This window comes from Calypte anna, chromosome 7, assembly GCF_003957555.1.
Source record: "Calypte anna isolate BGI_N300 chromosome 7, bCalAnn1_v1.p, whole genome shotgun sequence".
NCBI classification, from domain to species: domain Eukaryota; kingdom Metazoa; phylum Chordata; class Aves; order Apodiformes; family Trochilidae; genus Calypte; species Calypte anna.
The window spans coordinates 23903400-23918666 of NC_044253.1; the positions used below are offsets into that span (position 1 = coordinate 23903400).

The 15267-nt window shown below is 41.0% G+C and overlaps 1 protein-coding gene across 1 annotated transcript in view; it reads right to left on the reverse strand.

Annotated features, from left to right (window-relative positions):
* TTN (titin) overlaps positions 1 to 15267 on the reverse strand; it is a 245604-nt gene that overhangs the window by 192493 nt on the left and 37844 nt on the right. Inside the window, 6 exon segments of the mRNA XM_030454664.1 lie at positions 786 to 5160; positions 5395 to 6635; positions 7725 to 7781; positions 12024 to 12212; positions 14265 to 14390; positions 14492 to 14776. Coding sequence (XP_030310524.1) covers positions 786 to 5160; positions 5395 to 6635; positions 7725 to 7781; positions 12024 to 12212; positions 14265 to 14390; positions 14492 to 14776 — 6273 coding nt within the window.

Genomic DNA, 15267 nt, shown 5'->3' on the forward strand with positions numbered 1-15267 from the left:
AGTGAAAAAATCTTGTCCAGTCTCTACTAATGCAAAACTTTCATTTTCTTCCTATTGTGCTGCTTTTCTTTGCAACAGCATATATTCACTGACAGAGGGAAAAAAAAATAATTCCATAAGACAATAGAATGAGAATGGATGCAAGAATTTTGCAGTGATAGAAACTGTAAACACAGGGTCTGAATCAGTGAGGCTTATGTGTTCTGACACAACACTGTGAGAAGGGGAAATACCAATTTTAGGAGTTCTTTCACAGAACTATATCCAAACTAAACAACAATCCTAAGTTATAATTTCATACCTTTAGTTTACAAGAATGGCTTCTACATTTTCAGGTGATTTTTAGGTTACATAAAACAATAATGATTACACTGTTCCAGACATGCAGGAATATGTACACACTATGACAAAACTAGTCCTACATTAAAATTATTACAAGAATGAAGAAGGAGCTTGGAAGGAGACTGAAATACCTTGGTGCAGAAAGTGTGCACTAGACTTGTGCAAAGATGAAATCTCACTTAAATTCCCCAACAAAGCGAAGTTTAAGTGAGACAGAAATACGCCCACGTATTTCTGTAGAGTGCTTTTCATCCCTAATGAGATGAAAAACAATGCCCCTAAAATGAGTTCTGCATTTTTACCTTCAGTGAACAACAGTATGGAAACATTTAGTGTTTCAAAAGAGATTCTGAAAAAAATTATGGAAGTTTAGTATAATGTTAACACTGCACAAGTCTCAGCAGTTCCTGCCCTGTTAGTAGCTACACATTTGTACTGCCCACTGTCACTTTGCATCAAGGTTTCTATAGTAAGGCTATGAAAGCCCCCTTGTTCTTCTTGCACACAGTACCTGTCCCCTTCCAACAACACCCCATCCTTGTACCAGTGAACACTTGGGTAGGGTAAACCAGTCACAAGACACTGGAAGCATGCTGAGGCACCTATAAATGTACTGTAGTCAGAAATGAGCCTCAAAAATTTGGGAGGAGCTTCTGTGACATGGAACTCAAAGCTGCAGGTCTCTGAGTTCTCTGCTCTGAACTCAACCTTTTCCTCTTGGGATGGCTCTGCAAAAACATCAAAACTAACACTGACACACTGCTCTCCTTCCACTTCTTGCTCCTGTTGAGTCACTGCAAGCAGACGGATTGCCTTCTCTGAGTCATCTGTGTGTGGCTCAAACTCAAATTCTAGGTCTATTTCTGACTGGTCACCCAAGCTCACAGTCTCACTCAAAAGCAAGTCACACTTCTGGGCTCTATGGGGTTCACAGCCAAAGACTGTCTCCTTGCTTGTATTGGCACTTGCTCTCTGCTGAGCCATGACTACAAGGCAGCCTTTGCACATTGCTTCTCCCAGCCTATTTATTGCCCGACAGTGATATCTGCCACCATCAGAAGGGCCCACATTTTGGATTGTCAGGCTGTGAAGTCCCTCCTTCTGACTCACAACATACTTCCCTGTGACAGACATCACACGGGTGTCACCTCTGAACCACTGCACAACTGGGACAGGAGTACCTGTTACCACACATTCAAACACTGCCTCCAAGCCTTCCGTCACCTTGACATCTGCAAAGGGCACAGCAAAGCGGGGAGGCATTTCAGTCACTTGAAAATCAATTTTTACATCCTCATTCCCTTCCGCAGCCATGCCTGCAGCTTGCTCCAGCAAGGCAAGTGGAAGGACATCCAGGGAAACCACCATGCTCTTTTTATCTGGGCTAAACTCAGGACAGGTTATGATTTTGACCTGCTTTTCAAACTCCTTCACCTCATTTTCATCCAACTCCATTTCCAGGAGGATTTCCTGTGGTGAAGGTGACCTTGAAGATGTGTTTTGCGCCAGGTCAAAATGTATAACATGCTGATGGGTGACAGGGGGTGGCAGTGCTAGTGACCGCCCGTCTTCGGACAGAACTTCCACTTGCGCAATACTTTTAGCTTCTCCAACAATGTTCACTGCATGGCACAGATACTGTCCTCCATCAGATTTCTGAACATTACTGATCTTCAGCATGCATTTGTCACCATCTTTCTCTATCTGCACTCTCTCATCCAGCTCCAAAAGAGATTTATTATGATACCACTTCACCCCAGGACTGGGCACACCCACCACCTCAGCCACAAAGCTCAGTGTGCTGCCCTCATAGAGCCGCCTTCCACTCAAAGCCTTGAGGAATGCAGGTGGCATCTCCCTGCCTGAGGGCTCCAGGGCTTCACAGGGAGTCCTAAATATCTCTGCCTGTTGCTGGTCTAGAGATTGCTGCCTTCTCTCATGAAGAGGAAGTATGGCCAGAGCATCCACATACTCCCCAGTGGGTGTCCGGTAGCGCTCTGGTGGCGTACTGTCCCCTGATGCAGAGTAGGGTCTCTCAAAGGGTGTGAAGTAGAGCTCTAAGGGTGTGTTGCATTTTGAACCTTCAGAGGGTGGGGAGTAGTGCTCAGGTGGTGTGCTGTACACTGAGCCTTCAGATGGTGTGGAGTAGCGCTCAGGAGGCGTGCTGTATCCTGAGCCCTCAGATGGTGTTGAGTAGCGCTCAGGTGTGCTGAGTGGTGTGTGGTAGGATGATGATGAAGCAGTTTCAAAGATCTCCACTGAGGACAGAGGTGTGTAGAAGTGGTCTGAATCAGGTGACTCCTCTCCACTACCACTCTCAAGCTCTATAGACACTTCTGACTCAGGAGAGAATGGCCGGGTGAGTTCCTGTTGGTTGTTGTAATAATCATAAACCATGCTGAAGGTAACCTCCTCCACTTCCAGTGAAGTGATGGTCTCTCGCTGCTCCCTCTGGACTCTGCCTTTGAGATCTGGAGTTTCCTCCATCCCAGTTGACCTTAAATACTTGGTCAGGGACAAGTCAGGCTCCAGCTCTGAGCCTTGAACAGAACTGGGCTCTGGACCTGAAGAAACATCCTCCCACAGCCCTTCCCTATCCAGGTTATTTTCAGAAGCTTCCTCAGTGGGAATCCTCTGCTTGCCCCAAGAATCTTTCCTTCGTTCCTTCTGTGCCACAGGATCATCCATTACTAAACCAAGTAAGAGTTGCCCAAAAGAGAAGCCCTTGGTTGTGCTCGGTTCCTGTTGGGTGTCCCTGAACATTTCCTCAGTGGAATCTGTGCTTTCAATCTTACAGGTGGACTTGCTCATTTCTGTCTCAAAGACCTTTTCTATTCCAAAATTTTTTTCCTCCTCAGCCTGATGCCCACTCTGGGGTTTCTTTTCACGTGCAGCGTCTTTCAAGTTGATGATGAAGCTTTCACTCTGGGAGTCTGTGGTCTCCAGTCGTTCCCCACTCTCCCACACGTGCGTTTCCTCCACTTCTCTTTGGAAAGCTTCTGTGGGCTGCACTGGAAAACTATGCATTTTTCCCTCAAGAGACTCCTTCCCACAGATATTCACCTCTGACTCATTAATTTCTTCAGCAAAAGATTCCTCTTCAGCAGATATCGTAGTGTTGCAAAGGTCCCCATTAGGAATTTCCAAATCAGCCCTTGTGATTTCTCTTGGCTCTTCCTGGGCACTGACTTCCTCCTGTTGCATCTTGTAGCTCTGGCGCAGGTCCTCACTCAGGGACACTTCTTTCACAAGCACATCATGCTGGTGCACAGGGGAGATGAGCTTATCTGCTCCTACTGTCACACTCTCCAGAACTGTGGGGATTTTTGCTTGTTCTGCATCCACAGCTTCTGATGCTGAGAAAGGCTCCATGAACTTCTTCAGATCAAATGTGATATTTTCCTCATCAGTCTTGGATGGCAAGAGCTGCTCTTTGAAATGCACTTCTTCTAGGTGAACTTCAACTTCCTCAGTAAAATTCTGACCTGAGTTTTCTATGTCAGGAGGAGCAAGGATTTGATTCAAAGAAGAGTTGTCTGCATCAGGCTCCATTTCTTGCAGCATTTGTCCATCATTGTGCATTTCCAAGTGTGCAGCATCCCCAGCATCAATCATTTCCTCTTTACAAAGATTATCATCAACCTCAACGTCCTGTTCAACATCAACTGATCTTTCTTTCTCCATGACCTGTACCTCTTGCTGTTCTTCTCTACATAATTCATAAAAGCCAAACTGTTCCTTTGTGGGTGTGCTTGCTATATTGTCCTGCAAGTAAAGCAAACTTGACTCTTCTGTAAGAGGCACAACAGGAAGGATTGCCTCCAAAGAAGGGGCATTGCTCTCCTCCATGCAAATATCACTGCCCTCTTGCACAACAGGTGATACAGGAATGAAAGCTTGTGAATCCTCACACTCCCTTGCCAGAGCAGACTGCTCAGAGGTATGTGTTTGTCCTTCCACTTCCATAAATGGAGACTTCAAGATATCCCAGGACACAGTATCTGCATGTGGTACCACCTTGTCTCCTTCAGCCTCCAGGTTCTCTGAAAAGTGACCTGAGTCCTTGGCTACTAGTTCATGCTCTTCCCTGGACATGCTGGGGTGCAGCTCAGTGGCATCATTTCCAAAGCTGTATTCCTCAGAGGCAGCTTTTTCCCTGCACTCCCTCATCTCAGAAATACCATTTGTTTCCCTTACACTTTCTTCTATATAGCCTGTTTCTTGCCTTGCATAAACTTCTGTGATATTCATTACCAGAATTTCCTCCATCTTCCTTTCCCTAAAGTGAGATGTTTTCTCACATTCCTTTTCCAGCTGCTCATCAGGAGGCGAAGGCAGCCCCAGGGACCAGGGTATGTGTGCTTCTTTCCCTGTGGAGCACGTAATCTGCTCCTCTTCAACTTTCTCAAGTGTGCTGAGGCCTTGGAGGTGCAGACCATGGTCCATGGCAGGCAGTTCCTCAGTGCCTCTATCGTTTCTATACAACCTGGGTCCACTGGGCTCCACAGTCAGCTTGGAGGCAGTCTGTGCAGTTCCAGTCACGTTCTTGGCCACACAACAGTAAAGCCCGGCATCTGCCACAGAGACCCCTCGGATGTGTAAGCGGTATGTGCCATTCTCACCTTCCTCAAAACTCAGCCTCTCACTGGCAGAGAGGCTCTGGCCATTCAGGGACCAAGTCACAGCTGGTGGCGGCTGCCCAGACACAGCACACTCCAACACCACTGCCTCCCCTTCCTGGCAATGAATGTGTGCTGGGGCTTCTGACACAATTTTGGGTGGCTCACGTCCCACATCAAAAGAAAACTTGAACTTGTGCTTTATGATTGGAGCAGCCTTGTCTGAATAGGGCCGCAAAGTTTCCTTTATCTCTGTGTCTGGCTCTGGTATTGGAGTGGGGGCAGTGACTTTGATTTCCACAGGCAGCGACAGCAAGTCTGAGTCCATAACTGTATTTGTCAGTCCCTGCTCTGCTCCAAAGGCCAGGCTGACTTCTTCTTCCTCTTCCTCCTCCTCAACCTTCTCCTCTTCCTCCTCCTTCTTCTTCTCTTCCACCCCTTCTTCTTCCTCCTTCACCTCCTCCTTCTTGTATTCCTCTTCATCCTCTTTCTTCATTGCCTCATAGGCAGGCATTCTTGGCCTTACATAGAGTACAGCTGAGGTGCTGACTGTGCCCAGTGGGTTGAAGATCACACAGGTAACAGTGCCACCATGCTGTGGGAGTAGGGATGGGAAGGTCAGTGTAGAGCAGCACTCTGTGGTGTGTACGGCAGTGCCCCAGATGCGTCCCACAGGCTTCTTGTTGTTGTACCAAGTGACTGTAGGCTGTGGGCGGCCGTGGAAGAGGCAGGAGAAGGTGCATCTCTGCCCCTCAACAGCCTCCTGAGACTTGACTTCCTGGACAAAGAGGGGTGGGCATGGCTCCAGGAGCCCACCTGACAGCTGCCACCTCTCCCCTGCTGCCTTGTGCCTGTGGTAGCCCTTCACTACCTGCACTGGAAGGGGATTGGCAGCTGCCTCAGGTGGGCTAGGCTTCCTAGGAGGAACTCCCTGAGGAATGGACATGAGGGATTCCTGCTTCTTTTTCAGTGCTGCCCTCTTTGCCTCCCTCAGCCGCTGAAGTTTCCAACGGATCTCCTCATCCAGCAGCTCCTCAGCATCCAGCACTGTGCCACTGCGCTCCCTACTGCTGTATGCCAGCCCTGGACGATGAGGCCCCACCTGTGGCAGCCTCTGGAAATGTATGGTTCGTACCATACCCCGGGATGGGGAGAGATTCCCAAGCTGAGCCTCCTGTCCCTTGTCAAAGGGTGAACCAGTGCAGCGAAGCACCACCCGCAGGCGGTCCTCCTGCTGCTGCTGCACCAGGCACTCCCACCTCTTTCTCATCCACTCTGCTTTGGCTGTGAAACCCAAGCCCTGCCGTGAGCCCCTGTGAGCCACCAGCAGTGAGGCAGTGGACTCAGCAGAGCCCTCACTGTTAATAGCAAACACCCTGTAGCTGCCAGCATCATGCTCCCGCACATCCCGCACTTCCAGGCTGGCACGGTGCGTGCGCTCCTCACTCTCAGTGCGGATCACCTTGCGGCAGTCCTGGCCAACTGGCCGGTTGTTGTGAAACCAGGCCATCTGGGGCGTTGGGCATGCCACCAGCTTGCATTGGAAGAGTGCAGGGTCACCTTCCAAGACAGACCTACACTTGAGGCCCTGTGTGAAGGTCGGTTTACATTTCTGGGTGCAAGCCTGCACCGCAGCTGTCTCAGGTCCCTCGAGGTTCACCTTGCTGTGCTGCTCTGCAAGACAATGAGACTGGGTTACAACATGACACACTCTGCCTACCCTCCGATTGAAAAAATGAAATTGCAATATATTGAAATAAAAAATGGGCATGCAACAGATTTCATCACACACCCAGGAAAAAAAAGTAATTCACTCACCATATTTGTTCGAATAAACGCAACGCCTTGCTCTGTTTTAAAGATTGACACGAAAATCGTTCGTTGTCTGTTCTTTCTTCAGACTCTGGAAATTTCTTCTTGAACAAGCAAAAATGAATTTCAAAATAACACGTTCTTCTGTGTGTATGTTTTTGCTGCCTGGAAAAGCTGTGTCTTTGGGTGGCAAAGAAGAAAATCTTACCTGACTTGCAGACAGTAGAATAAACGCCCTTTCTGACCCTTCTGTTTGTAGATTAAATGTTTAAACAATTGAGAAAAAATATTTTGAAAGATATTAAAAAAAAAGTAAGCAATTAGCTAACATAAAATGAGAAGGCGTTTATTCGAACTAATACAGCCACTAACTTCACAGTGTTATGCACAAGGAAAAAAGCAAGCAACATGAACCACATATGCTATCTGCAAGCCAGGGTAAGAGATGTATAATGATGAATTAATGTATGTAAAAGTGCAAGGAATCAATGGCAATGTGTAGTTTTCACATATCCTAAACAACAAATACTTTCCAGTGTATTTCATCCATCAAATAGTGTTCATTGAACTGATTTCTGTTAGGTTGCTAACTTGTTTAAAAATAGTATGATTAAGATTTGTATAACTTCCTTCTGAAGTAAACTATTCCATGCATTCAAAAGGAAATTGAACAAATAAAAGCTTTGTGAACAGCTGCAAAGCATGAAGTAAAAGTTTAGAATATGGCTGCAAAATTATAAATTTGAAGTTTTAAACATATTTTAAAACTTAAATAACCTTATAATGCAGGTAACCCTTTGCATATCAAAACAAACATGCAACATGTTCTAATATGCTTTAAAGTGTGTTTTTCTTTCCCCATCAGACACTACATGTAAGCAGATAAAAAATTTCACAATGTTACTAATTAATGGTTCTAATTATTCAGTGTAAGATCACTGGTGACTGTACCTTTCAGTTCCATTTCCATCTCTTCCTCTACCTTCTCATGAATAATTTTTTCAGGAGCTGAAATAAAAAGACAAATATTTTGAGCTACAGTTGCAAAATATGCCAAAACACTTTATGTAGTAAAACCATCCAATCCCTATAGCAAATACACAGAAATTCACACATACATACACATAACTGCATGCTAAACAATTCAAACTCTTGATAAATTTTGAGAACACAGTAATCAAATGCTTTTAAACTCGTTTGTACTGTTTACCAGAAGATTTGCTTGTGTGTGGAGAGGGGGAAAGTTTCTAATGTAGCATGCCTTTATCATGCCTTATAGTCATGAAGGAAACATTCAAAAATCCACAGACATTATAATGAGATGCTTCTTGCTCTTTATCATCTCCCAGGGAAAGAAAGTCCTGGAATGCAATGATGCTACGCACAAGGAATTGACACTTTGAAGGAACATGCAGTTGCCAACCTGTCACTTTCAGATGCGTGCTGCACTCGGCTTGTCCTGCAGGATTAACTATTCTGCACCTGTATATACCCTTGTGGTTCTGACCCACTTTCAACAACCTTAAACTGCACAGTGGCCCATCATATTTTAAGAAACACCATGGAGACTCCTCAACTATTAGCTGATTGTACAGCCAGACCACGCAAGGTGTAGGCACACCCTTCATTATACAAAAGAGTAAAACATCATCTCCTTCTTTTACAGTGGTTTCTGAAGGCAGAATTTCGAGAAACTCTGGTGCTTTGGCAACAGTTTCTGTGATGTCTTCACATGGCACAACATCAGGATGGTAGACTCTGTTTCTTTGCTTCTCAGTTTCATGTAGTCTTTGAGATGTAGATATAAACAAACTTGATGTTTTCTTGGAAGATTCTTGCTTAACTTCAGATGCTTTAAACTGACAATCTTTGGCTGCTTTAAAGCTTTTAGTATCTGATTCAAGAGTAATTTTTGTTACTGCTTTGGCTTGTGCTTCTTTTGCTAGGTAAGAATAAAGTTAGGAAAAGGATTAGATCACAAGTTTTGTGGGAATAAAAAATATCCTTATACTTAGAGGGGGGAAACCCATTAAAAAAATTAGTATTGAAAGAAAGTCCAGCATATTAGTGTTACAGCAACACTTAAGCATGAGTGAATAGACATTTACAAGTTCTACTGCTGCTAGGTTAATTCTAGATATCAGTTAAGTCTATAGGACTTCCCTGGGACCAAGACTTGGTCTAAAATGCCTTACACAAACAGGTCTTTACTTTAAATTGAGAACCTCAATTTAGAAAGTAGCAGCAGAAGATTATATAAAATATTTTGCACAGCTGAACAGTGAAGAAAGCAACTTCATTATGTAGAAGTCAAATCTTTTGTTTAATGGCTTTTTCATTATTCATCTTAGTTTTCTGCTCTTGATTCCTTTGAGGTCAGCAGAAATACTATGACCTGTCTAGTGTGGTGCTAATACTTTTTTGGGTCTTTGCTAACTAACACTACTAACATTTTAATACACTGATTTCAGGAAGGAGACTTAGTAAAAATAAAAATAACTCTGGAAGTGTGAAGAGATCTTCACAGATCATTAGTACAGTAATACAATACTTGCATGCATTAGCCCTTTCAAATACATTGATCTACATAGCCAAACTTGGAATTGGAACCTTGGATATACTGGAAACAAGTTGGACCCAGAACTGTACCCAAGAATTTGGATCAGGTACCTAGTTCAACACTGCCTATCTGACATTCTTATCTTCTTTAAATTCCTGCTTCAGGAATTCTAAAAATGTAAGAATACCTATCAAGCTGTTTTGCTTTACATCTCACTGTGTACCATGAAGGATATGAGGAATAACAAGCTTCAGACACATGTGACTTGATGGGAAGAGGCAATACCAACTGTGGCAATCCATGTGGCACAATACCATGTGGCCCATGACTTATGAATAGATATGTAAATGTGATGGAAAACCCCAAAGAGTTATTACTAGAGCCTTCTCAATGAAGTAATGATAATAAAGCAAATATGAGTAAGTTGCAAGCAGTGATAATGAATCTTCAAAAGGTAAGTCATAACATTAAGTCAGATAACCACCTTTGACTGTTAGTATTGCAGCAGTTGTTGTCTCTCCACCATCATTATATACAGTGCAACTGTACCGTCCTTGATCTGTCAGCTGGGCATTTGGGATTGTGAGCAGTAGAACACTTCCATTTTGTGAAATCTTTGATTTTTCAGATGCTTCTATTCTTTTACCTTCATGGGCCCAAAGAAACTCATAGAAGAATTCATTTTCTAAGCCACATATGAACTGGGCAGTGTCACCACATTCCACAGTTAGGTCTCTGAGCGGCAAGAGAATCTTTGGAGGGACATCTGTCATTTCCTGAGTCATAGAAATCCTGGTGCTCTGAGATGATTGAGAAAACATTGTTGTGTGTATGGCTTCCATTTCTTCAACTGCTGTGTAACTTTCAAAAACCTGTACACCCAATTTCTGTGATGGCTGTTGCACTGACTTAACTTCTTTTTGATAAGTTTTGATGTTCTTCTTTGTGAGAGGAGCAACATGAAGTTCTGACATAGCCTGTGACTGGATAGACTCTTTTATATCTTTCCCAGAAATTTGCCTATCTAGGGCTTGCACTGTGTAAGCAAGTAACAAAGATAATAGTATTAGTATCTCAATCATTTTACTGGGCCATGCTCTGAACAAAATCAAGCATTGTGGATGATGAAAATGAATGATCTTCATTTGAAAACTCAGCATGCCAGATGCACTATACTCTTGACCCAAAGATTATCCATTCTCATACATGAATGGCAAGTGATGCCTAAACTAATCATGCAGATCATAAGACAGTTGATGCTTGTCTCTTCTTTCACTGAAGTAATGGAAACTTATGGGAATTTCTTTTTTCTTTTTTTCCTTTTTTTTTTTTTTTCTTTTTTCCCTACAGGATAGTACAAAATACCTCAGTTGATGCTATGAAGATCGCTTAATGACTTGTTTTAGAAATCTTAATGGCTTCAATAAAATGAGTCTATTCTATGAACTATATCAAGCTACAAGTTCGCAAATTTCTGAACGTTATAGCTTAAACAGAAGAAATGAAAATGACTGGGTTACAGAGGGTAGGTAGTACTAACATCAGCTAGTAAAGAAAAGGTATGAATCAAGAAAAGGACATTAGTAACAGCATAGAAGTGTGGTATACAAGAAACTGAATCCCCTTGAAGTAAAAATGGGGCTTTACCTTCTGCAGTCACTGTAAGTGTAGCTGTACAAGTTGTTTCTCCAGCACTATTTCTTGCCTTGCAAGAGTATTGGCCAGCATGCTCTAAAAAAGCATCTACTATTATCAGTATAGCTGTGCCTGTAGACTCATCAAAGTGGAAAACTAAGTTTTTTGTTGGCAGCATGAGTTGTTGATTATGAAACCAGTGGATTTTTGGTTTGGGCATGCCAGATATTCTAGCTTGAAATCTGACCGATTCCCCGCTGCGTACCCTGCAGCTAGAAATAGGCTGGATAAAGGTGGGCCTTTGGCCAACAGATGCCTCCTTAAGTGAAACAGATGAAGAAACATGCCAATGGGTCTCTGATGTAACTTCTTCAACCTTTTTAAATCCTGGAAAGAAGCATGCCAACTTTTAATTTCTTACCCTATGCTACAAAAAATTCTCTGTCATTCAAGAATTTTTTTTCTAACTTACAAATTAACAGCATGAATTATTCTAATTCATCATTTATAAAATCTGTTGCAAAAAGAAAACAAATATTTATGGTTAAATAAAATCAATGACAATACAGAATGTAAATAGAAAATTTTTCAGACAACATTTCTGCTCTGAAACTTCGGTCAACCTTTTGTCAATTTATATGACTAAACTATTTCTTTTCAGCTCAAGTACCGAGTGCACCCCTCTATTTAGCATGTTTTCCAACACTTTCAAAGTAATTTCTTTTATATAGAAACTCTTACTCAGTTCTCATCACAGTCAAATCAAGGAGTGTGTAAGCAAAGCGATTCCATTAGAAGGTTTTGACAATGTTCAGTGCATGACAGATTGTAATACTGGAGAGACTGAAAAGATGAGGTGCATGGAACACTGAAAAATTGTGAAATAAGTTTTCCTGTGCATCACATATATCTTTGAGAAATTAATGTATGCTGTGGACATTTTTGAGTTAAGAGACAACATGACAGACAATGACTCACATATAATCATCTGCACATATTAAGATTAGTATTGGAACATGACTTAAGAAGACATCTTTTTTAATTGCACACTGTACCTTCTAGCTTCAAGGTAGCAGTGGTTGTCACTTGGCCTGCAGAATTGCTAGCCACGAAGGTATAGATTCCTTCATCCTCTGGATAAGCTTCAGCAATCTCCAGTTGGTAAGTGTCTTCAAACTGTGTCATTCTAAAAAATCGTGATGGCTTGATTTCTTTTTCTTTGCTATACCAAGAGACTTTCAGATCTGCTCATGCAACAGAAAGAAGCAAAAAATGTGTAAGTTACGATATTAGACTAGTAAATAAACACTATTTTTATATTTACATCTGTCAGAAATCCTGACCTCGAGTATCTTTTTAAAGTTTAAATGTGCCTTGTATCATTTTGGTAATGTATGATCGTTAGAAAGTGACCTACTTTTTTTCTGGAAGTTTTTATTTACAAATTGAAAATATTTGTATGGGAAAACTGATTCTGGTGCTGGTTTAATTCATGATTTTCAATAACTTTTTCTTCCCCCTCTTAATGTATAAATTCAAAAATCTTTTGCTACTACTAGAAACAAAGAAAGTCTCATTTTTTAAAAAGAGATTCTGCTACAACTGCCTGATTAAACAAGCTAAAAAATCACAAGGTTCACCTGAACTGTTTAAATAAATGAAAACAATATAATTTTCCTAAAGACAGCATATTGCCTCTTTTTGTTGCAAATAAGTTTTACACCTTATATCTCTCAAGAAAAATTCTGTCTTACCTTTTTGAAATATAAAATATTGTGCTATTTGACTTGTATGGATTCCTATAGACTTGGAAAAGAACCGAAGCAGACTTTAACCTTGCCTCTCCACCTGGCACTATTACATCATGAATGAAATGTTTTCACAAAAATAATGTATTATTACTGTCATCATAAACCAGAGTCAGTGTTTTCAATACCCAGATGCATATGGTGTACCATTAAACAACTGTACTTGCAATCATGTATTACCTATGCTAATATATATATAAGCAAGGTTTTCACAAGACAAGTAAGAGATATGAAAATCCATTTGGATACAGTATTCATTAACGGAAATTTTCAACGGGAAAATTATCTTCACTGAAAGGATCATCAAGCATTGGAACAGGCTGCCCAGGGAAGTGGATCAGTCACCGTCCCTGGAGGTATTGAAAAGATGTGTGGTTTTGTAACTTAGGGATGCGGTTTACTGGTGGACATGGTCCACCAGTTTTTACCTTTACATGTAAACTGTAAGGTTTACAGTTGAACTTGATCATCCTAAAGGTCTTTTCAAACTAAACAATTCTATTATTCTATGAAACGGGACCCAGATGAAAGTGTCCTTACTCTCTGTGCTGTACGTGTTACTACCACATTCACATAAATACACTTCTGAGTTATAGTATCAGTTCTAAAGCAGAGGCAGATTTTGTATAAAGATTTTTTTTTTAATTGGAGTTTGATTTCAGGTGATGGGCATGCAAATAAAGTATATTTGCAAATATATGCATATTACTGTTTTTATGCTGATTTTTATATAGCTATCACTCAGGATTACTTTTAAATTTAGAGTTTTACTTATCTTTAAATAATTGCAAGCTCTTTGGGATTGAGGCTGGATCTCATTCTGCAGTTTATCATGTGAATATTTTATTACTAGTCATATTCAAGACCACTTATTGAACCGAAGAAAGATAGTTTTATGTGGGTTTTTGCTAACTTGGAAATAATAATTTTAATTGCAGAATGATATCTAACTAAAGTCAGCAAGCTTATTTAAGGTAAATCTTCACTTAAAAGAAAATGAGCAAACACATTACTGTGTTAGGAAAAAACAATACAATTGGAATTTCCTATCTGCAGAGTGATACAAGATACCTAGGAATATTAAGATAGAAACAAAGTTTCAGTCTGTTTGTTTAACTGACATGACACTGTTTTACCAGAACCTTTGTTAAATTCATTTAAATTATAATGATTTTCTACAGTGATATTCCATGTTTTGAAATTCATCACTTTGCTCACTGGCACAGTTTCAAAATATCAGCTAGCATTTGAAACATGTAAAAGTTTCCAAAGACATTTTTTTAAAAACATCTTCTTTTTAAAAATGCTTAATATTTATGAAATTTTATAACTTCTATACCTGATGCTGTCTATGACACGTGACTTGCTTTAATGATACTTGTCAGTAAAAAAGACTGATCCCAGCACATACATTCTTGTATTTTTTCCTGAATTCAAGAGGAACAATTTTGACAGATGAAAAGATGTACAGGATTTTATTAAACCCACCTGTCCCTGTAACTCTGCACTGGAAACGAGCAGACTGTCCCTCAGAGGTAACAGCATCATGTAGCGGTACTATGACAGCAGGTGGATACACTGGCACTTCTAGCTCAGGAGAAACAACTTCTGGGACTAAAGGATAAGAAAAAGAAGTCAGTTTTAAAGATTAAGCAAGTCACATGCATGGTGACAATCTGATTTCATGGACATTTTTATGAGCACAGAAAACTCACTTTCCACTGAAAGTGAAGCTGAAGTTGTAGCAACTCCATAGTCATTTTTCGCTTCACAGGTGTACACTGCTGCATCTTCAGGGAAAGTTTCAATCAGCAATAAAGTATATTCCTGTGCATCATGAAGAAATTTGCACTTGAAACCCGGAGAAAGCTGTTGATCGTCTTTGTACCAGGAAATTTTGGGCTGGGGGTTGCCTGATATCATAGCACAGAAGCGGGCAGGTTTGCCAGACTCCACAGTGGTTGGCTCTAGCTCTCGAATGATCTGAGGTGACTCTGGAGCTGCAAATTGGAAAGGGGAAGGGAGAAAGAAAGAGAAAGAAAAATCTCATTATTTGTATTTATCAAAACTTTAAAAATATTAGCATGGAATTTATGTTTTACAAAAAAATTTAAATCTCATGTGTCTATGAAAATATGCACTTTTCCTAGTTACAGAAGGAATGATCCAGCAGCAAGTGCCCTAACATAATTAGTTGTCTTGACATAAGTGTTTACTAGCAAAATGTGTCTTAGAAGCATTAGGTTGATCCCTCTGGCAAGGCATATTTGTCCTTATGAACAAATGAATTTTATTAGAACTTTAGAATTTCTTGGTCTTAAATAAACATAGCATGGAAAAGAACTACTACCTAGCTATTTCAGTAGAGAAAGAAATATCCACACACATGAGGATTTTGGTAGTGTTCCAGACATAGGATTCTCTTTGGATTACTTATTTATTTCTTAATTTCAGAGTTAGAATTCCAGAAAAACTATATAGAACTCAGTAA